The 23,074-nt window shown below is 38.4% G+C and overlaps 1 protein-coding gene across 4 annotated transcripts in view; it reads right to left on the bottom strand.

The window, feature by feature from the left end:
- Window positions 1–5,142: 5,142 nt before the first annotated feature.
- Window positions 5,143–23,074, bottom strand: part of LOC126817145 (uncharacterized) — a 134,486-nt gene continuing 116,554 nt past the window's right edge. For 3 of the 4 annotated variants that reach the window (XR_008787764.1, XR_007678818.2, XM_050543976.2), the window contains 6 exons: window positions 14,623–14,683; window positions 10,934–10,980; window positions 9,276–9,372; window positions 8,380–8,545; window positions 6,595–6,681; window positions 5,143–6,407 (listed from right to left, as the gene is read on the bottom strand). Coding sequence is in view for 2 of the 4 variants with exons in the window: in XM_050543976.2 (XP_050399933.2) it covers window positions 6,342–6,407; window positions 6,595–6,681; window positions 8,380–8,545; window positions 9,276–9,372; window positions 10,934–10,980; window positions 14,623–14,683 (524 nt within the window). In the remaining 2 variants the exon portion in view is untranslated. The remainder of the gene's footprint in view (window positions 6,408–6,594; window positions 6,682–8,379; window positions 8,546–9,275; window positions 9,373–10,933; window positions 10,981–14,622; window positions 14,684–23,074) is intronic. The other variant, XM_050543978.2, reaches the window with a different exon arrangement.

Raw genomic sequence — 23,074 nt, 5'->3', positions numbered from 1 at the left:
GTTCCTATTTGTTTCTCAGGGGGTGGGGGGGGGGAAGAAGCACATTTAAAAAAAAATGTTAGACTCTAAAGTTATTCAGCCGTCAAGTTCTGACTGGGCGTCACCTCCCGTTTTAATCCGAAAGAAAGACGGAACAGTGCGTTGGTGCATTCATTATAGGAAACCGAACGCAGTTACCGTTAAAGATCTATTTCCACTTCCGATCGTATCGGAATGTATTGAAGCTATTTGTGGAAATAAATGGTTTCAAAACTGGATGCCAATTCGGCACACTGGCATATTCCACTGAAAAAGGAAGATAGGAAAAAAACCGCATTCTTAACTAAGTACGGTTTATTTTAATTTACTAAAAAGTGGGATTCGGGTTTTGTAACGCTGTTGCGACCTACACTAGAGTGGTCATTCTTTTTTTAAACGGGTTAAACTGGAATATCGCATTAGCATTTTTAGACGATACGCTAGTAATGGGCGAAGATGTTGACAATCATTTAACTAATCTAAAGAAAGTTTTGGATAGGTTTAGGCAGTATTAGATTAAACTTAAGAAATGCGAATTATTTCGTCAAGAAGTTGAATTCCTTGGTCGCGTTGTTAGTCAGCATGGTTTAAAAGCTGGCAATAATCTGACTAAAACCGTGGAAAAATGGACGGTGCCAACCTGTACTAGAGAAGCCGAATCATTTCTGGGTTTCGCTAATTATCACCGAACATTTATAAAGCAATTTGCCGAGAAAGCGTTTCCGTTATATCAAATTACTGGAAAGAAAACATTTGTTTGGGGCCCAGAACAACAGAGCGCTTTTGACAAATTAAAGCATTCTTTAGTTACGACACCGGTCTTAACTTTACCAAATACAACAGATCCATTTACTTTAGATTTTGACGCTAACATGAACTCTATAGGAGCCGAGTTGTCTCAAGTGCAGGATGGTCAAGAACGGGTAATCGCTTACAGCAGTTTTTCCTTAACGCCCGAACAGCGCCGTTATTGCGCTACTCACTTGGAATTGTTAGCGATAGTACGCTTTACTAGAAAGTTTAGGCATTACTTATTAGGAAAACCGTTCCGCATTCGTACGGATCACAATAGTTTGACTTGGTTATTAAAATTTAAACAGCCTACTGGACAATTAGCACGATGGCTTAAGGAGCTAAGTCAATATGACATGATAACCGAGAAGAGCTCAAAACCATCAAAATGCAGATGCTTTATCACGGATGAATTTAACAGATCGACCTTGTTCTAATATCGATATAAATATGAAAGTAACCGATTTACCGTGCGTTGGATGTAGATATTGTCAAAGGGCTCATAAAAATTGGATAGATTTCGCAACAAATGTTGACGATGTTAGGCCTTTGTCGTTTAAGGGGGTACAAAAGGAAAATGAACCCGTTAATGAACCAGCTAGTATTTTGATTACCGATTGTCCTGGGAATCCCCGAGTTAATATAGTTACAATAGACGACGACGATAACGACGACTATGGGGGAATATCATTAAGTAATTTTTCTTCCGAAATACTCAAAGACAAACTAGGTAAAGACTTAGATTTGAGATTGTTCAAAACCGGGTTAAAAACCGGTGTTGAACCCAAAGAAAGTGACTTGATGCTATCTAGTCCTGCGGTTAAATATTACTGGATAAACCTTAACTTATTTCTTCTCGATGATAGTGAAATTCTTAGGGTAAAACGATTAAATAATTTACTCGATACGCTATTAGTGGTTCCAGAAGAAATAAAACTGGATATTTGTCAGTTATGTCACGACATTCCCTTATCAGGACGCAGGCTGGGAGCGAACACATTTTGATGATAGTGGACCAATTCACAAAGTGGTTTGAATGTATTCCATTACCTTTACAAACCGCGGAGATTACCAAATGAGTTTTTTTTCTCGATTTGGGTGTCCTTTCCAGTTATTTACGGATCAAGGGAGAAATTTTGAGAGTAATTTATTTCTCTCATTATGCAAGGTCCTGCATATACATAAATGTCGCACTACGCCATATCGCCCGTCGTCCAACGGACAAGTCGAACGGTATAACCGAACGCTAATGGAAGCGGTAAAATGTTATGTAGACGGATGTCAGGAAACGTGGGATATCTTTTTGCCACAAAATGCAAGTGCATTACGGTCTAGTGTAAACCGTCAGACAGGCTTTACGAGTAATGAACCAATGTTAGGGCGTGAAATAAACCACCCAGCTGATTTGATGTTTGGCACACCTGGCGAAAATAGCGTTGATATAAATACTTAAGTCGAAAAACTCGAAAAAACTATGAAAGAAGTTCATGAAATAGCCCGGAAGAATTTAAACGCGAGCCAAGAACGTATGAGAATAGATTTTGATCTACGTGCAAATGTTAATGAATACACGTTAGGTGACGTAGTATATATTTTGGATACCGCGGTAAAGAAAGGTAAAAGTCGCAAGCAATCCTCGGCTTGGAAAGGTCCGGGTATTATTACCCAAGTAATTACTCCATATTTGTTTAAGGTAAAAACTCGTAAAAAGGAGAGTATCATGAATCATGATCGGTTAAAATTATGTCTAGATCGGGAGTTGCCTCCATGGATCATGACGTTTTAAAATAAGCCCGATCCTACATCCCCGAGTCCGACGGGGAATATTGAAATATATTGCATATGTAAGGGTCCCGACGATGACAGTCCCATGATTTGTTGCGATCAGTGTGACGAGTGGTATCACTACCGTTGTGTCGGTATAGAACCTGACGATGACTGGGAGGATAAGGACTATGTGTGTCCTAATTGCAATTAATATTCTGGTCCCGGTATGTTTTGTCGGTCAAAGAGGGGGGCTCAGGAGGTTAAAATGGACAACAATACTGCCTACCGACTTATACGGTATTGGCAGTGTTTGCTTTTCTTTTTCGGAATGGATAATACAACAAATTGGAGGACACCTGCGAGGTTCCTAATTGAACCGCCATTGGACCAAGCATATGCCATGTGGGTGGAACAGGCATCAGCTAATTCAGCCACTGGATGCGACTGGGAGCGACACAATGACGGACGTTCCCAAACACCTCTATATTTTGCACAACCATCCCGTCTTGAGGCACTACTTTCGCGGGTGGCTAGCCACCATTTATTCCATGAATCCCCGTGGATAAGACGCCAGGGAAGGGAACAGAAATACCGATACATGGATGTCCGGTCCGAGACAAGAAAATTAAATTTCATATATTAAGATGGCATTTGCCTCAGTATTTTACTGGGGTGTGGGACTGTGCACCCGACATTTTAGACAAGAGGATGGAGGCTTTTTCGGCTTTATGTCGAATTTTATCCGAGACACCGTTCACAATGGTTAGGAATTTTAACAGGGGTGGGTATTTGCCCGACGAGTGTCTTTTTAGGTCGGTTCACAAACCGACACTAAGGGCCCATTGTGAGCGGGCTGGATGGAGAATCCCCGAAGGAGATAGGTTTACCCTTCTACCTTTGAATTCCCCAGCTTGTTTGACGTATTGGAGGTGTTTATTTACAATGCTCAACTTTTTGACACCTTCCCAGCAGGGAGATTTTGTGGGGTTTTTAAGGGCCGCGCCCGTAGGTAGAGATGACCTGTTTTCGGTTAGGGATGGGGGCGAGGATTGGGAAGGGGAAATCGAAGAAATAACTCTGTCCTAGGTTGGGAGAGGTTATTATGTATATAATTGTATATATTTGTTTTGTTGTTTGAAAGGGCGTGTTTGGGTGAATGTTACGGTGTATATTAGATACCGTCGCCTGAGTGTATGGTGCATGAGTGGATAATTTAAAATTATGCTTTCAGTTTTTCTGTAGCCTAAGGAAGAGAGGCTAACCTCCCGAAAGAAAACGGGGAGGATTGTTGTGGAAAATGAATGACTGGTCTGATGCCCGACTTCAGGACGGGGACTACTTTACAGATTCCTACGCCGAAATATACTGGTATATAAGCGGTGATGACCGCGTGTGAGGTTCACAAAAGAGTTAAAAGGTATTGTTATTTCTTGTTTAGCGGACATTCCGAAGTGGGACTTCGGGCATTCGCACTTTATTATCCCATTGCCTTGCACCTCTGACCCCTCTACTTCGAACACAATGGGAACGATGATTACTGTTGATCAGTTGGGGTGGATAAAAGGTTGTTAGTGAGAATATTTGATAAGTTGAGGTGATCATTTGTCCCTTTTGTATACAATCCAATAATATAAAACACCGTTTTGCAAATATCTTATAAAATATATCCCAAAAGAGTAAAAGTTTGGCAGTAACGTGATCCTATATGTTTTAAACGTTTCTATGCTAAAAATCATTATGACAATTTACAAGTAACACAGTAAAAAAGACCCAAATACACAGAGCACATAAAATACAGCTGCCTCTAAGGCGCTAACAACTAGAGAGTAATGGAAGAGTGTGCAAGCCCAATGTTAATGATAATGTCTTTTTCATTTAACCCAAGCCATTTGTAGTCACCGCTATATTAATTGTATGTAAATAAATAGCATTAAATTGATAATAAATAAAACATATTACATAAACGGTTTTAACAAAACTGTTTGGCCGATATGTCCATAATCCCTTGACGTAGCTGACCGCATAATAATGAATGAAATATATTGTATTAGGCCAGTCGGTGCAGAAAATAGGACGTTAAAGCCAATTTCATTTCATTGTTTAAACTATCCCTTTCAGTAGCTCAGCTAAGTCAGCCTTGCTAACTGAATGCAACTCTCTGTTGGTCGCTGCAAGGGCAAGTGGAACTGGTGATAACCCATGTTTCAGTATAAGGACAAATCAACATTTCTCTCGATGTCACATGGGCATAAAAAAAAGTTGGGTACCCCTGCCCCAGAGAAAGGCAAGGCAGGCACAGACATATCCTAGGGTCCAATATGACAAACCTAAGATTCACAGCACAATCCCTTAGATCATTTGATCACCCTATTCCCCACTCTTTTAGGGCTTGTTGAGTCCTATATGACAAACCTAAGATCCACAGCACAATCCCTTAGATCATTTGGTCACCCTATCCCCCCACCTTTTTTATAGTTGTTACGGCTTTGAATGGCTTTTTCAGAGGTAGCCATGTGACAAGACAATAAATAAAAGATTGCTCTATTAAAATTTATTTTAATGCAGTAGGCAATCTATTAAGTGATCTATTTACAAACCTTATATTTACAAAGATGAAATGATAATTAGAAATACATTCGATATACATTCTAAAAATATTAATTATTATTATTTATTTTACAATATCACGTCTCACTCTAGCTAATCATTTATTACAGACGAACCTCTTCTATCATAATATGTAATAGATTAAATAGAAACTCATTATAGAAATTCATTTCTACTCTTGTTACCTATTCAATATATAAACGTTACCATTTTATAATAAAATAGTTTTCTATAATAACAATACTTATATGTATATAAAACTATAAAATATATTTACATACAGTAACTAAAATATTTTTCAAAAACTAATAAATAAATGTTTAGCCTTTCTGAATATGATAATGTTTACATATTTTCCACATTTAGGATTATAGAACGTTTAGAAAATATGTTACTATGGCGGTGGTAATAGCCACAGGAAAGTAAAGAAGAAAGCAATATACTGCACAAGTTGTCCAGTGATTAAGTCGGCTTAATATTATCTCTTATTCGTTCCTAAAAACTAACAATATACACACAGAAAGGTGTTCCAATTAAATGTCATACAATCACACAAAATTCACTCAGCAGTAGAGATAGGAAGAGTACCCCTTAAAAACACTATAACACCTACCCAGAGATTCTGATATAGAGATCTCGATTACTATAATGTGAATGACAAATGTTATAGGCTTGTGCATATATTTAGCGGTTCAGCAGAAGATTAGTTTTGAAAATTGGATAAGTATTACCTAGCGTCCATGAATTCTCTTTTTCAATCTTAATAAATATCACCTGCAATATGCGATTTGCTTGAAATCTCTTTTAATCAAAGACCAATGCAGAAGTCTAAAAATCTGAACACATATGTTTGTATTATACAAGAAAACCATACAACTGGAGAATTATTACCTGAATTGACAATATAAAACACTTTCAAAATAATTCCATAGTTAATCTAGGCCACAGATCAGAATGAGTTATATAAATAATTTTTGATATGGATATAATATGATTTATCAAATGGGGACAAAAACAGTCTCAACATCATACGTTTAACATACCAAAATTGATTCAACTGTTTAATCCAATTTGAGAATATTCCATATACTTATATGGAGACATAATTATTATTAATATATTAAATAATATTATATATTGACATGTTGACATGAAAGTTAATGGCGGTATTGTGGCCTGGCTACAGATAATGTTGAGCTACTGTATCCGTTATATCCACTATTCTGTAAATAATAAACATTTTTCATTTTAACAGTAATAGAAGCTTACCGGAATGACTTCGGTTTAAGAATATGTTTAAGTTAGGGGTGAGGGGAAGGTGGGGGGGGGACAAAACAATAGCTTGAAAGACATTTATAAGTAAACATGACAAAACACTTATAAGTAAACATGACAAAACACTTCACTTACTTGATATGCATTATAATAACGTTTCTTATTAGCATCCTGGTGTCGCGGTAATGGCAATGTTTCCGCATGAACATAATCATCCATCATCTGAAAATACACGAAATAATCAATGGACATATCACCCATTATCTGAATTAAATACATAACTATCCATTATTTAAAATAACATTGAATAGCTACGGAACATAACCATCCATTATCTCAATAAAAAACCCCCACCAGTTTTAATAGTCCCCAGTTTTGTTTAACGGCGGAGACAGAAATATCAGAACATAATATCAAGTACTGTGTGTGATGGAGTGAGAAATTCCTTAGCTTTACTTTAAGACCTATTTTTAAATTAGTCTCAAGCTTTTTTTTTTGCCTGTATTTCATAAACTAACACATTTGATTTGACGCTATCCATGCAATAATCATATCCCTGACTGAATTTACCTACTGAAGCCAACCGACACTTCAACCGCCAATGTGAACCTATATAGAACTTGTATACAACATTCCAAGATACCAACTCTTTTATATGGCTTTTAACCTAGAAAGATTATTCTAGTCGGCAACGTGATTCGCCAGTAACGAAGAACGAGACAGCACGTTATTCGGGATTCGGGATTAGCCACTAAAACAGACCGGTCTACCTTCAATTTCCTCTCCACCTCCGACCCTAGGGGTAAGTGAACGTCGGGTGGCCGACTAGCAGGGTGACGGCAGCTTCTCAAGCGAGTAGGGTGCTGACTGGTTTGTTGGAGTGCACTGGGTAGTGCTCTCCTGCACTCACCTGTTTTATTGTGGAATCCCAAATAACGAGCCAGCACGTTATTCGGGATTCGAAAGTAAAACAGACCGGCCTACCTTCCATCTGACCGTAGGGATAATTGAACGTTGCGTGGCGGACTAGCACGTTATTCGTGATTTGGGATTCGAAACTAAACCAGAACGATCTACCTTGCATCCACCCATTTCCTCGTTGGGTGACCGACTAGCACGGAGACGACTGTTTGTCAAGCGAATAGGTTGCTGACTGGTTTGTTAGAGTGCATGGGGCAGTCATCTCCAGCAATCACCTGCCTTATTGCCGAATCCCGAATAACGTGCTGGCTTCGGGATTCGTCACTAAAACAGACCGACCTACCTTGCATCCGACCATTTCCTCGCTACCCCCGACTGTAGGGGGTAAGTGAACGTTGGGTGACCGACTAGCAAGGAGACGAGTGTTTGTCGAGCGAATAGGGTGTTAACTGGTTTGTTGGCGTGCACTGGGGAGTCCTCCCCTCCACTCACCTGTTTTATTGTCGAATCCCGAATAACGAGCCAGTGCGTTATTCGGGATTCGGAAGTAAAACAGCCCGGTCTACCTTCCATCCGACCATTTCCTCGCTACCCCCGACCGTAGGGATAAGTGAATGTTGCGGGGCCGACTAGCACGGAGACAACCGTTTGTTATGCGAGTAGGGTGCTAACTATTTTGTTAGAGTGTACGGGACAGCCCTCTCCAGCAATTACCTGTTTTACTGATGAATCCCATATCCCTAATAACGTGCTGGCTCGTTATTCCCAGCACGTTATTCGGGATTCGGGATTCGCCACATGCATCCGACCATTTCCTCGTTGGGTGATCGACTAGCACGGAGACGACTGTTTGTCAAGCCAAAAGGATGCTGACTGGTTTGTTGGAGTGCACGGGGCAGTCATCTCCAGCAATCACCTGTTTTATTGCCAACAACGTTTAAAAGCTTTTACCAATCTCTGACTCGTATTATATTACTGAGAATTTTAGAAAATACCTACATATTCATCAATATATCTAATAGGTTCTGATACATAACTCCATCTTCTAGTATCACGTGGTGGTACTTCATAAGGTCGTGACCCGTCCATCCAGACGCGCGGTAGTTTGACCACGCTGGTATCCAAATTACTCCCCATTCCGATAGTACTAGATCGACTGGATTTTCTGTAAAAAAGTAATAAATAAAATATCGAATCAAGAGCTAAACTGTCTAATGAAACATAATAAAGACTTCTACTTTGAAATTCAGATAACTGTTTTCGCAACCACGGAGTTACCTTCCCAGTTATGTTCTGTTTTTAACGTTTCTGAATACGACACCTGATAGGGGTATCAAATGGAATTCATAAAGTTGGTGACAATACCAAGTTAGAGTTTTCATTGAAGTTTTTAATTTATCTTAATATATCATAGAGATTTATTTTGTAAAGGGAAATATGTGACAATTGTATGTAAATACAATCTGATTAAAACACAGATCGTTTCATTTTTTTATAATTTGGATGGCCTACACTACATGGAGACCTGACGAGTTGTACTGGAAGGTCGCGTAAGGGATCGTACGAGCGACTTTTGATCCTATGACGTCAGACATTGATTAATCAATCAGCGTTGGCGTTTCAAGTGGTTTACACAGTTTCGTGCATGGCACGCCAAGAAGTCGCCATAACAGATGGTGTCATTGGCTAATCCCTAACGCCATCCAGAACGCCTGTTATATAACAACTCTTCCAGATCCCAGTGTATTACAGACAAACAAAAACAAAACAAAACAAAAAAAACCCGAAATTTTAAACTATAAAAAGCGAAACGAAATAGGATCTGTGTTTTAATCAGATTGTATGTAAATACTAACCATACTATATACGGGTAAATAGGGGTAGATAATAATTACCTTGATCTGTTTTTCATGGTACAAACACAGATAAAACACAACAAGACAGTTAATATCAATAATCCACCTAATACACTGGCGCATATAATTAATAATTCTGTAAAATAATTATCACATTATAAATATTAATATTATTTATATTTATCAGATGCATGGCCCAGTAATATGTAAAGAATGTCATACAAGTCTCGGGATTCATTAAGTCCGGTTCCATCAAGTCGGGGATAAGTAGCCGGGGGTTCCCACTCCAGCGGGCTCTGGGTGGTTCTCTACCCCCGGGAAACTATTTGAAAACCTGATTGTAAATGGTGCTTTCTAGAGTATATCTTGAGTATCAAATCCACAGAGACTGCATTGCTTAGCAATTCTTGAAAAATGACGTAACTTCAAGACTAAAAAGGGCACCAGAACTACGTGAGAACATTAACTTCCTTAGGGGTAAACGAGTCTACTCGCCCGCTTCTTCCCAGTCCACCCCTTCTATGAAGCTGACAAGTAAAGTGTTGTACACACTGGCATTCACAGAAAAAAACCTTGACATTTAACATAATTTTGATGAGGAACAGGCGGAGACGAACCTATCAAGGCAAAATTTTATTCCCTAGTATTGAACAACGTGACTATAGAATAAAAAAAACGTTTGTTTGTTTCAAAATGACCGAAGTGTTATATTGGAGGCTTAACTCCGTTACTTTCCCTTCTGTTTTTAAGAAATAATACCAAAAGTCAGCTGTTCGTGTCCCAGCTAATTTTTTGTATGTTTTAAGATTGATGCTATGTTTTGTTAAAAAATTCTTATTTAGCTAAAATGGTAGGCTACAGGCATTCAATATCTCTGATACCCATATCCGCCTATCAGTGAATAAATAGAAGACTTTTATTAGGCTACCATCAATCCGATCGCGGATTTTGGAATCCTCCACTCGTGTAGGCCTACTTGTGATTGTCCTTGATAGGATAGTGCTTATTAACAAACATTAAAACCTCACGACCATGACTTTATTAAGAGTAAAAAATTCCTAAGAGGACAGTAAAAGTAATAAAAAATGAAATTGCTTCAAGAATCAGGAGGGGTGGGCTTATATCGACTTTGCTACTCAAAGCAACTAGTTCCAGTCAGTTGCAAGTGTGCTTATGTCGATCATAACCGAGGACAACTGAGAGCACCTGAATCCGGAACTGACAGCGATTACACTTAACACATAACTGTTTATTTATTCATCACGTGATCAACAAAATGGCGGATACCTTAGGTGTCTTCGTTTGCTTCCATTTTGCTTATTTGTAAAGGCACATGACACATGATGTTATTTCCATGGAAATGAGTTGACACCCGTTCTAAGAACGCCAATGTCGACAGCAACTAGTTGCCGCTAGTTGAAACGAGTTTCAGAAAGTTAAACAACTGACTTCAACTGACCGGAACTAAATGCTTTGAGTCGTAAGAGGCGCTCAGGTCGACCTTTTTCAGTTCCATTCAGTTGCTCCCAGTTGCTCTCAGTTGTAATTTCGACATTCAATTAAGCCCCCCTCCCCCTTAAGTGAAAAATGTCATTTAAATGTGCTGTATATCCATAACCTTTTTATATAAGAATATCGAGGAAAGAAACATAGTACATGTATTATATATATATATATATATATATATATTAGCTAACCTTTTCCATTTATTTCACAATTAGTACCAATAAACCAATCTGGACAACTGAAAATGGTATAAAATATTGTCGAATTATTATTTCTCTCGGGCACGAGGCTTCTTAGAATGAGTAGGGGTGGGGTGGGGCGGATAGGAAATGGAGAAAAAAAACACGAGGATTGGCAAACTACTACTTGATATATAGGATCGCGGGATGGAATTCACTTCAACCAACCAAATCATGACATTTCTGATCTCATTGTCACGCCAATAGAAAAGGCTAAGAGCGAACTTGAAACTACAGAAGAAGTTAAAACGTTTGGCTAACAAGAGAAAAATTTTGGATTGACAAATTGAAAACAACAGCCCCCCCCCCTAGGTTTGAATATTCATACGGCTAGCACAATAGCCCCTTTTGTAGTCCCATTTAGCGCAACCGCAGCAAGTTCATCCAAAATCATCAGAAAACACTATACTGATCTCCATGAAAATCACCCGAAAATCTTCACACAGAAACTTATAATGCATTTTCTAAAATTAAAATTCTGAACGACATCCTAGTGCACAGTAAATTAAACTAAATAACACCAGTACTCACCCTTACCCAAAGCAAACAACATATCAAACCCCAGCCTTAACCCCTAGCAAATAAAATCAACTAGTTATGAGAATCCCTAGCTCTAAATCCAATCCTTAGTAGGAAACATACTAATGTGGCTCTCACTCGAAGCCTCAAATTTATTCTTTGTTCTTCAAAAACCAAAATATCAGAATATTATAAGTGACACCGAATGGAGACCATCAGCACATTCAACATCAAAAAACAGAGAAATCAACTTTTTACATAAACCTGATGTATTGCATGTATTTTTTAATAAAAGTAGGATATATCACGAACCAAATTTTCATCATCCTAGGTCAGTGCTTGTGTGGAGACTTATGCTCTCCCCCAAATACTTAAACCGAACACTAATGCACAATCCACATATGACGTCATAATGTGCAGGACCGTCTTCGATCTAGCGTTCTCCGAGATTTCGTTGCCGTCACGGTCGTCCAGCTTGATTTCCTCTTATTGTGAGGTGAATACCCTTATATATACTATTCAAAAAAAGTAGGGGATATTTGATTTTTAAGTGTTATTAAAGTCACCTAATGAAACTGACGAAGAAACAAATGACAAAATGAAATGAAGTTCACATTTAAAGACGAGTTTCATGACCATATACTGACAGGAAACTTCGATATTGTTGAAGATAAAAATCTTTTTCGCTTTGGACCACAATTTCAAGAACAAACTAGTAAAACTAATTTCAAAAAGTTACATAATAATCTTAAATCTCAAATCAGGAAATGCATAGTAGCTTGGTCTGATAAATTTCGTGCACCATTAGAATCTTTTGGAGAATCGAAAAACACAGTTTTTGATCTCTTGTCAAAAAGAATCAAATATATAAAACTTAACCCAAGACACCCGCCACCCGAAGTCCTAAATATACTATTCAAAAAAAGTAGGGGATATTTGATTTTTAAGTGCTATTAAAGTCACCTAATGAAACTGACGAAGAAACAAATGACAAAATGAAATGAAGTTCACATTCATCGATTTATTCCAAATGATCGTTAGACTAAGTAAGGCACAGACTGACCATTATAAGGGTAAAATGATACCCGGGGTCAAACAGCAAAGTTACCACAGCATCACAACCAAGTCAGTAACGGGTAAATCCTCCTCTGTTTGCCAAACAAGCATTGATCCGACGTGGCATACTCCTAATGAGACGTCTAAGGTCATTTTGGTCCAGATTGTCCCATTCCTGTTGCAACGCAGCAGCAAGTTCTTGGACATTGGCAGGACGTTGTTGACGTTGACGTAACCTCTGTCCAAGCATGTCCCAGACATGCTCGATGGGGGAGAGGTCGGGGCTCAGTGCTGGCCAAGGTAATGTGGTGATGTTCTGTTGTTGGAGGTAACCTGTAACGATCCTGGCCCTGTGACATCTTGCGTTGTCATCCTGGAAGATGAAACGGCGGCCATGACGTCGTGCGAACGGCACAACATGGACTGCCAAGATGTTGTCCCGGTAGTACTGGCCTGTAACACGCCCTGCAACAACATGTAAAGCCGTTCTTCCAGCAACAGTGATGCCTCCCCACACCATAACAGAACCACCCCCCAATCGATCATGTCTGATGACGTTAACGTCTTGGAAGCGCTCGTTTCGACGACGCCACACCCTCCTACGTCTGTCCAAAAAATCAACAGTGAACCTTGACTCATCTGAAAACATCACATTGCTCCAGCGTCGATTATCCCAGTGTTGACGATCCCTACACCAACGACGTCTTGCCTGAATGTGATGATCTCTCAAACAAGGGATCACGCGAGGACGTCGGGCGCGAAGGTGACCCCTATGCAGTCGATTCCGAATCGTCTGGCCACTCACTCTCACACCAGTGTCTGTTTGAAGACGAGCGCTGATCTGATTTGCTGTGATGACACGATTTCTCAAGGCCAAGGTACGGATAAATCGATCCTGGGCTTGAGTTGTCGCCCTTGGTCGACCTGAGCGTGGTCTGTCCTGTACAGATTGTGTATCACGGTATCTGGACCATAGCCTGCTTATGACAGACTGAGAAACATTCATCGTCCGCGCCACAACCGCCTGTGTTGTGCCGATCTGTAGCATGCCAAGGGCACGTAACCTTTCATTTTGGGTAAGCCGACGCATATCAAAATTTGTTTTCTGGTCACTAAAACAATTAAACTGATGTTTCCACCCTGGAATTCAATGCCACAATGACTGTAACATCCAAAGTCAGAGTCGTGCAAATCTTGGGTTGGACCCCCATGATGATCCCAAGCATCACCTGCATTCCATGCGGTAGCTATTGGTGCGTTTGGGCGTCACATGTAACTGGAAATGTTTCTTCTGTTAGGTTCTATAGTGACTTTTTTCGTTGTCATTTGCATATTTTAGTATTATGCCCCCAAAATCAAATATCCCCTACTTTTTTTGAATAGTATAGTAGTGACTTATAGTGTGCCAGGTTGATCTTTGTCCAGGTTATGAAATACGAGATTAGTACCATCCAAATGATCATTCCTCAAGTTATAATCGAAAATACAAATGTGCCAGACAATTATTTACCTATTTACAAAAAGTAAATTTCTTATAGTGTGCTGGCTTATAGTGTGCCGGGTTGATCTCGGCGTCGTTTACGTATATGTTAATAAGTCACGTGATATCCTACATTTGCATAATATCAAAAATAGTGCTGTGCGTAAGATGGTATGCAGAAATCGTGAAGGACAAATGAGATGCAGCAGAACGCAAATGTAAAATGTAATGAGAGAAATGTAAAATGTTGACACGTCAAAACAGCATTTCCAATAAGACATTTGTCATTTGACACATTACTTTTGACGTTTTACATTTAACTTTGGCCATTGAGGTATTTATACTTGATCATTACCGGTATTAGGACTTTGGACATTGTACTTTTTACATATAATCAATCGAAAAGACATTTTAGCAGAACATTTAATATTGGCAGCGATACCCTTCCATACAAATTGCCGACAATATGTTGCACTTATGATAGACGGTACAAATAAAATATAATGTTGCATATTATATTCTTTACATTTAGTGTAAATATTCTATCTCCAATAATACTGACATTGACCAAATAGTGTGTACTTACGAACAAGTTTCGGCTCCTTCCACAACTTCACACGTGCCATTATTTTTACATTTACAAGCAACTAAAGAAAACAAATCAAGTATATCAAAATAAAGACTATTCTATTAGTAAAAAAAAAGAATACTACAACCTCCCTGACCCCCCCCCCCCACCCAAAAATTAATAAAGGTGTTCTTTTAATTGAGTGTTTATGAACTGCTGTGTTATTTCGTTTAGTACTCTATACGATTAAAGTTTCACTCTATTAAACTAAAGGGATAGCGGAAGTGGGTCTGTTTGCAATTTCGTTTTTCACGTAAGCTGTCCAGTGTCGAACTCAAAACAGACAATATCACAACATTGACTATATCGATTATTATAAAAATAATGGTATATCGTAGCGAATTAGGTAATCTTTTATAGAACATTGGTTGAAAGGCTGGGTCTCGGTGAAAACTGGGAACTGAGATCCAATGTGGGAATCCTAAGTGTCCGGTTTAAATACGTTTAATACTTACACCGCAGATGATATCATTTAATAATAGCCATACGATATTTACCCCTTCACCATGACTATGTTTATTTACTATATATCCAATAATAACCTCCACACCACAATCGATTTTGTAAAACAAACAACAGATAACAAGTCAAATTTCAACAAGGACATATTATTAAGCTTAATATCCCCCCCTAAGGTTGGCAGGCAACGAAACATACGCCCACAGCAGCTAAGTCATCCGGGCAGTCAACAAGTGTTGTCGCATATTTACAACACATGACAATCAGATTACGAGTAATAACCCATGGATTATCAGAAAACATTAGAATTTGTTTTGATTGTTTGTCTCGTGACCTTAAACAATTTATATTAACTTTAGCCTCTAGAATGAATGAATGAAATGGAGCTTTAGCCTCTAGAGCGCACACAAGATTTTTCAAAGTGATCAAGGGCCTTAACTCTGGTAGGAATTATCGGAAATAGTTGAAACTGGATAGGATTCTTTGTCTCGTGACCTTAAACACTATGTATGAGTTTAAAGTCAATCGGATATTAACTTTAGCCTCTAGAGCAACAAGATATTTCAAAGATAGCAAGGGCCATAACTCTGACAGTAACTATCGAAATCGCTGAAAATTAATAGGCGTCTTCTTTTCATGACCTTAAACACTAACTTTAACCTCTAGAGTGCCAACAAGATATTTCAAAGAGATCAAGGGCCACAACCCTGACAGTAACTATCGGAAATCGCTGCAAATCAACAGGATTCTTCGTCTCATTTTCTTATTATTAACACTGCGTATAAATTTAAAGTCAATCGGATATTAACTTTAGCCGCTAGAGTGTCCACAAGCAATTGTATCCCAGTTATTTAACGCAAAATCATTGAATACCTCAATTATTATGTTCCGCACGAATTAAATATATTGGCTATTTACATGACCTATTCCTGGAAATATAGGATTATATCCCTAATATTTCGGTTCCTTTCGATATTGGTAGGTATCGGACCGCAACTTCGTGGATTATGGCACCTGATATATAGTACCAAAAATTGCATTTTTAGCATGTGGGGCCCTCTAGAGGTCACAATTTTTTATCAGCTTTTAATGAAACTTAAAATATATGGTTATATCCCAAATATCTCGGTTCATGTCGATATTGGCGCATATCGTACCGTAACTTTCTGGATTATGGACCCTGATTGTATGTCTTTAGCTTGTGTCCCCTCTAGAGGTCACAGTTTTTATTTCATTTCAAACACGGTTCGAATATGTCACTGTTACACCATAATTACGGTTGAATTTGAATTTCGTGAAAATCGGACTGAAATTTCTTGTTAAAATCCCCCCCCCCCCATTGTTCTGCTCCGACTGGGCTTATGAAGACATGTGTGCTATGCGGGAAATCTTGACACGGACAGTGGCACTACTGCCTACTCTTATATCGAATTCGGACTGCCAAGGGATCTTTTACGTGCACGCCAAATGTCTACACGGGACCTCGGTATTTCGATATAAGAGTAGGCCGTAGCGCCACTGTCCGAACTTCATTAGTCTAGTCAGAGTAGAAAAGTAGGGCGTTAAACTCCATTTCATTTCATTTCATGTTTACACTATTTGCGTAAAGGGGGGGGGGGGGTGATTTTAACAGGAAAATATGAAAAGTTGCCTGGCAACGAAACATACGCCCACAGCAGCTAAATCGTCCGGGCAGTCAACAAGAGTTGTGGCATATTTCTTCTTTTGCCGGTATTGAAACATTTATAATACACTAAAATCTGATTTAGAGTAACAACTCATTAAGTAATTATCAGAAAATCATTAGAACTTGTTTGGCTTCTAGTTCTGCCCATGCTAATGTTTAGTATACAAAACATTTCATATCATGGATTTTGCTGTTCAAGTTATCAAAAATCATTGAAAATCAATATACTTGTTTTTCTCAAGATCTTAAACTCTGTGTATCAATCTAAAGTCAATCGAATGATCACTTTGGCCTGTAGAGCATCCGCAAGATTTTTCGAAGTAATCAAGGGCTACAACTCTGGCAGCAATTATCGGAAATCCTTGAAAATATATAGGTGTCTTCAACTCATGACCGTAAACGCTGTGTATAAATGGAAGATAGGTTGTATATGCCCACAACAGCTAAGTCGTCCGGGCATTCAACAAGAGTTGTCGCATATGTTTTCTTTTGTCGGTAATAAAACATTTATAATACACTAAAATCTTATTAAGAGTAACAACTCATTACGTAATTAGCAGAAAATCATTAGAATTTGTTTGACTTCTAATTCTATCCCATGCTAAAGTTTAATATACAAAACATTTAATATCATGAAAATCAATATACTTGTTCGTCTCACGACCTTGTATCAATCTAAATTCAATGGAATGATCATTTTGGCCTGAATCATAACTCTGGCAGTAATTGTCGGACATCGTTGAAAATCAATAGGCTTCTTCGTCTTAAACACTGTGTATAAATCTAAATTCAATCGAATATTAACTTTAGACTCTTAGAGCCGTCCACAAGATATTTCAAAGTCATCAAGGGCCATAACTCTGACAGTAATAATCTGAAAGCGTTGAAAATCAATTTGAATGTCGAAAAACGAGCTATTTGATTAAAAACGAGCTGTTAGAATTATTATTTCATTTAATAAAATGCGTTTTTTAGTTGTTCTGTATCCATCCCTGAAATCTGTTTCTTTTTCTATTTTAAAATCTGAATATCGAAAAACACAATGTTGCCAGTAGTATAGTATGAACATCATACAAGAAATTGAAGAAAGAAATATAAATAACTCAAAAAACCTTTACGAACAATAATGATTTATTTAACTTTTTTTCATGAAAATATCCTACACACAAAAGTAAATTATTATTGAAATATTCAAATAATCTAGTAATAGACAAACGAGTGGTCAAAAGGTACTAAATCACCGGTTTTATGTTCGTACGCCACTCCAATGACAATAATGGTCAGGGCCGGCGGAAGCAATTCTTGATTTGGGGGCGGGGGGCGTGCTACCATCCTAGGTCCATATACGAGGGTCCAAGGGCCGCCTAGGCCCCGGAAGCCCTTTGGGATCTAGATCGTCGGAGACGCTTTCTAAGCGATTTCTGGCTAATAAAATTACTCGGCAATGAAGTGAAATTTTATTTCATTTTTAACTCCCTTACCATAAAAACACAATTTATGGTGGTTTAATCCTGTGATGCTGAACTTGACAAATATATGCATAATGCATGATGAAACTTACAATCTACGTTTAATACCGAAAGATCTCGGTTCCTTTCGATATTGGCGAATATATAGGACCGTCACTTCCTGGATTATGGGCCCTGATTTTACGAACCATGGACCCCGTAGAAGTAACAGTTTTTATTTGATTTTAAAAAAACTAGAATTATAGAATTTTTTTTTATCTGAAATTGACGAGACTTGAAATATAGGTCTATCTCCCAAAGATCTCCGTTTCTTTCGAAATTGGCATGTATTGGACCGTAACGTCATGGATTATGACCTCTGATTGTACGATACTCTAGAGGTCACAATTTTCATCCAATTTTGATGAAACTTGAAATGTATGTTTGGTTCCTTTCCATATTCGCGCATATCTGATTGTAACTTTCTGGATTATAGCCCCTGATTGTACGAAAAATCGAGTTTTTAGCTTGTGGTCCCTCTAGAGGTTACACTTTTTATCCGATTTAAAAGGCATTCGAATATATCACCGGTACACCATAATTACGGTTGAGTTCACATTTTCTTAAAATGAGACCGAGCTGGCCGACAAAATGGTCGCTCCCCTAAAAGCATATAATATTCAGTTTAGATCTAAATATTAAGGCCACCTGCAGATTTCGCCAATGTCACCAGATGTAAACAGGGCTGCGCAAACCCTAACCAAAGATCTAACCCTAACCCTAACTCACAACCCTCTGCAACAATCACTTGCCCTAACCCTGTTTACATGTCGTGACCTTGACGAAATCTGCTAGTAGCTTTAACATTTGGGTCTGATCGTAATACCCAGGTTGTAGACCATCCAGCGGTTCGAATTTTTTATCCAATGTTGATGAAATTTCAAATATATTTTTATATCCCAAAGATCTGTGTTTCTTCGATATTGGCTCGTATTGGACCGTAACTTTCTGGATTCTGATCCCCTGATTGTAGGAAATATCATGTTTTTAGCTTACGGGCCCTCTAGAGGTCATAATTTGTATCTTATTTTCAAAACTGTTACACAATAATTATTTCCGCAAAATCGGACCGAAACTTCCCCGTCAAATAGCCAGTCCCCTTTTCGAAAATAGTATAATAGAATCATGTAATACCCAGGTTGTGGACCATCTAGAGGTCACAATTTTATCCGATTTTGATGAAACTTAAAAAGAGTATCACTAGTTCACGGATGGGTTCCATTTGCTTGCGCTTCTGCCCCTGTCTTTTACACAAAATGTTAAATATGAATGAAGTTTGTTTAATATGAACTTCAACTGTGTTAAGGAACAAAAGTTCTTGGATCAGTTCGACTTTGGTAGCATCAGACCTTGCATTCTAGAGCTATAGTCCCTGCTTTTCACGCAAAATCTGAAATATGTACCGATTTTGTAGGCACTCCAGGTGTATGTGTGTGTGTGTGTGTGGGGGGGGGGGGCTACCATTGTTGTCCCATTCTGATGAACCTTAAATATGTTAAGGATCAAATGATCTTGAATGATAGGATAGCCCTTTTGATTGTACCTCTTCCCCGTCCATTTCTTACAAAATGTGGACATATCTTGCATGGCAACAGCTTGTTTCAACTGGCCATAGCAGTGACTTATTTGATGGATAAGGGGCACAAGGAAAGACTATAAATAAAACTCTATCCCGTCGTTTTTCTAATTACCTAATATGTCATAGATACAACAGACATAAGATGGACTTGAAAAAAAAGATCGACCGTTCAGTTTTCTAATCGCGACCTTCGAAATCGCGGGTCTCTTAACCCTGGGAACAGTATAGAGCATCGCAGGGTTTTCTTCTACTGAAAGTCTACGTTCTAGAAGTCTCACTTCTATGTTAAATTCAAGCCTTTTTGTTTTTAATAGAATAGTTACTTGTGTGCAACAACCTGGAGAAAAGGGTACTTGCGGCCAAAATATGGGGGGGGGGGGGCTAAAGCCCCCCTAGCCCCCCTACTCCGCCGGGCCTGATGGTATGGCAGGTCTTTGTTGATGGGGTACGGCTAATGATTCACCACCCTTAATTGGCTTTGTCATAATTATATTCTCCAGTTTGGCGTCATAACTACTGGGATCAAGGCCTAAAGAATTGGCACGGTAGTAAAGACGAATATTATGCATTTCAAGATTTCTTGAAATAATACATTTATTCCATACTTATATTCATAATGTTTTTCCGTTAGACGTTTTTTTCTAGGACTTCCGGTTCAACTTCTCACAGTGATCCACACATCTAAGTAGCTGTTGTACTTTTGTGCTTTCACCCCATAGTTTTGTTCTACCCTGGAGTTTCAACGATCGTCCCACTATTGATGGGTATGTATGTTTGCTTTTTCTATAGCACCTGATACCACTTCTCGTTCAAGGGGTTAACCTAGCTAACATTTGTGTTACTGCTGTATTTCTAAACTAGATTACTTGAATTATTTACTTTTATACGTAAAATATTTCATTATTTTGAGAGAAAACAGTAGACTATAGTATTGTTCCTAAATCTCCTTTGTCCAGCATTATTTATATTTATTTATTCAGCTTCTAGCACGATGTTATAAACCCTGACTATATATAGTGTTGTTATGTTTTTTGTGTCTTGTAGAGAGAGAGAGGGAGAGAAATGGGGTTTAACGTCCACTCGACACAAACTAGGTCATTTCGGGACTAACATATGGTTTAATTTTATTTCAATAATTCGCTTGTGTGTAGGGGTCTTCAGCAGTGGGAGGAAACCGGAGGACCCGGAGAAAACCCACGAGGTTGGACAGGCGACCCTACTCCTTGTCACGTACAACCGGGGATTCGAAACCACGCCAGTTGACTCAATGACAGGCCGTGTGATACAGCACGCACGTGCTAACCATTCGGTCACCCAACCCCCCTGTGGAGAGAGACATCACGACAACCAGTAGCGGATCTAGAAGCTGTGAATAGAGGGGTGGGGGTGGGGTCCAAATCTGGGGCGCCATCCACAATCCCAAAGCCAACAAACAGTGCCGGATTAAGACCTATAGAACCCCTTAGCACTTAGAAGATTTTGGTGCCCCAATATAGTATACAATTCAAAATGTAAACAATACTAAACCATAACCAACCCGTCAACCACGTGGTTAGAGTTTATCTGAGGTTTTATACACGGCATTATATATTGAGACAAAGAAGGTAACAGTAAGAAAAAACACAACACAATGAAAAACTAATTAAAAGTTCTAAATTAATTAAATATTTTGAATTCGTCAACTAATAAAGGAGAAATTCTGTGGTGTGTCCTTTCCCTTGATGCCCAAAGCACGTGCTTATTTTGCTTAATGGCTAATCCAGCCCTGTCAACAAAATACTGAGCCTCCGAGTACTGTCCTGATGTCGTGTTAAATCTTTAAACAATGCCATATGTTACTACAATGAGGGTTAGAATTATTTCGTTTTTATAGCGTCTTGTAACATTTGTGCCATGTCAAAATGATAATGGAAATAGAACAAATTACAAATTCACACTACAAAAATTAGGAAATAAATCAAATGAAATTAGCATTTTGCATGTGTAAATAGCCCATTTAATATAAGGAAGTAAAAACTTTTTTACATGCAATGACATCAGCATATGAGCATACGCATTACAAGATTAGAGTTTTAATTTTATTTCATGAATTTCGCTCCATATTAAGAATGCATCCGTGCGAGTACCACTCAAAAATCCCCCCCCCCCCCAAAAAAAAAGTTTCTAATGTTCAGGTTGGAAGTTTTCAATCAAAATCATGGTATGAGACCCTATAGTGGTTCATGTCGATATTGGCGCATATCATACCGCAATTTTCTGGATTATGACCCCTGTGTCACCGACCGGGTGTATCGTTCATCACATTCACAAATAGGACTTGACTAATTATATTCATCATAAACTTGAAACTTTATTCATTTCCTTAAAACGTATAAGTCATTACATAGCAGCATATATCTACATATAAGTCTGTAGGAGTTTCATATGGCTAACCGCCTCACAACTTCATAGTTTCATATGGCTAACCGCCTCACAACTTCATTAGATTACTTATTGGCTGACCGCCGAGCTAACCGCTCCACAACATATTATCTTCTCCATCCACTATACAGCACGCGCCAAACTCACGTCCTGCATATAAATTAACAGGATCATCTTCACACAGTTAAAGGGAGGCAACGCGTGAGGCTAGCCCCCGGATCCATTCACCTTTTTTTAATTGTCTGTCTGTGTTTTCCTGAGTATGATGTATTGTCCGTGTATTTGTTTTTGTGTAAATTTTGTGTGGTGCAGCCCCCCTGCACTTACTATTAAATAGACTTCCTAATTAATCAAAGGGACCCGAATCCTGACATTCTCCCACACTTAGCTTGAATGACGTCCTCGTCATTATAATGTTATTATGAAGATGTACACACGTATTTAAATTAAACTTATTTTAAAACAATGAATAATGCTTCAACATCTAATATTAACATTTCAAGTGATGATAAAAACTGATGGTTATTATTATTATGACTCCTTTGAAACTAACCTATGAAGATAAACAAGCATTTATATGTTTACCAAATAACACTTCATAAGACAATAACACAAAATTCTATAACTATTTCTTATAGTTCTATATTTACTATAAACTACGGTACTTCAGGTTATCTCAGTTTTCATAACAACAGGCAATACCATAACATCAAAATGTTTCTTTTAACTTTCTAACCTACATGTATATTACAAACA

Source organism: Patella vulgata, chromosome 4 (assembly GCF_932274485.2).
Source record: "Patella vulgata chromosome 4, xgPatVulg1.2, whole genome shotgun sequence".
NCBI lineage: Eukaryota > Metazoa > Mollusca > Gastropoda > Patellidae > Patella > Patella vulgata.
This window is presented reverse-complemented; position numbering and strand designations above follow the sequence as displayed.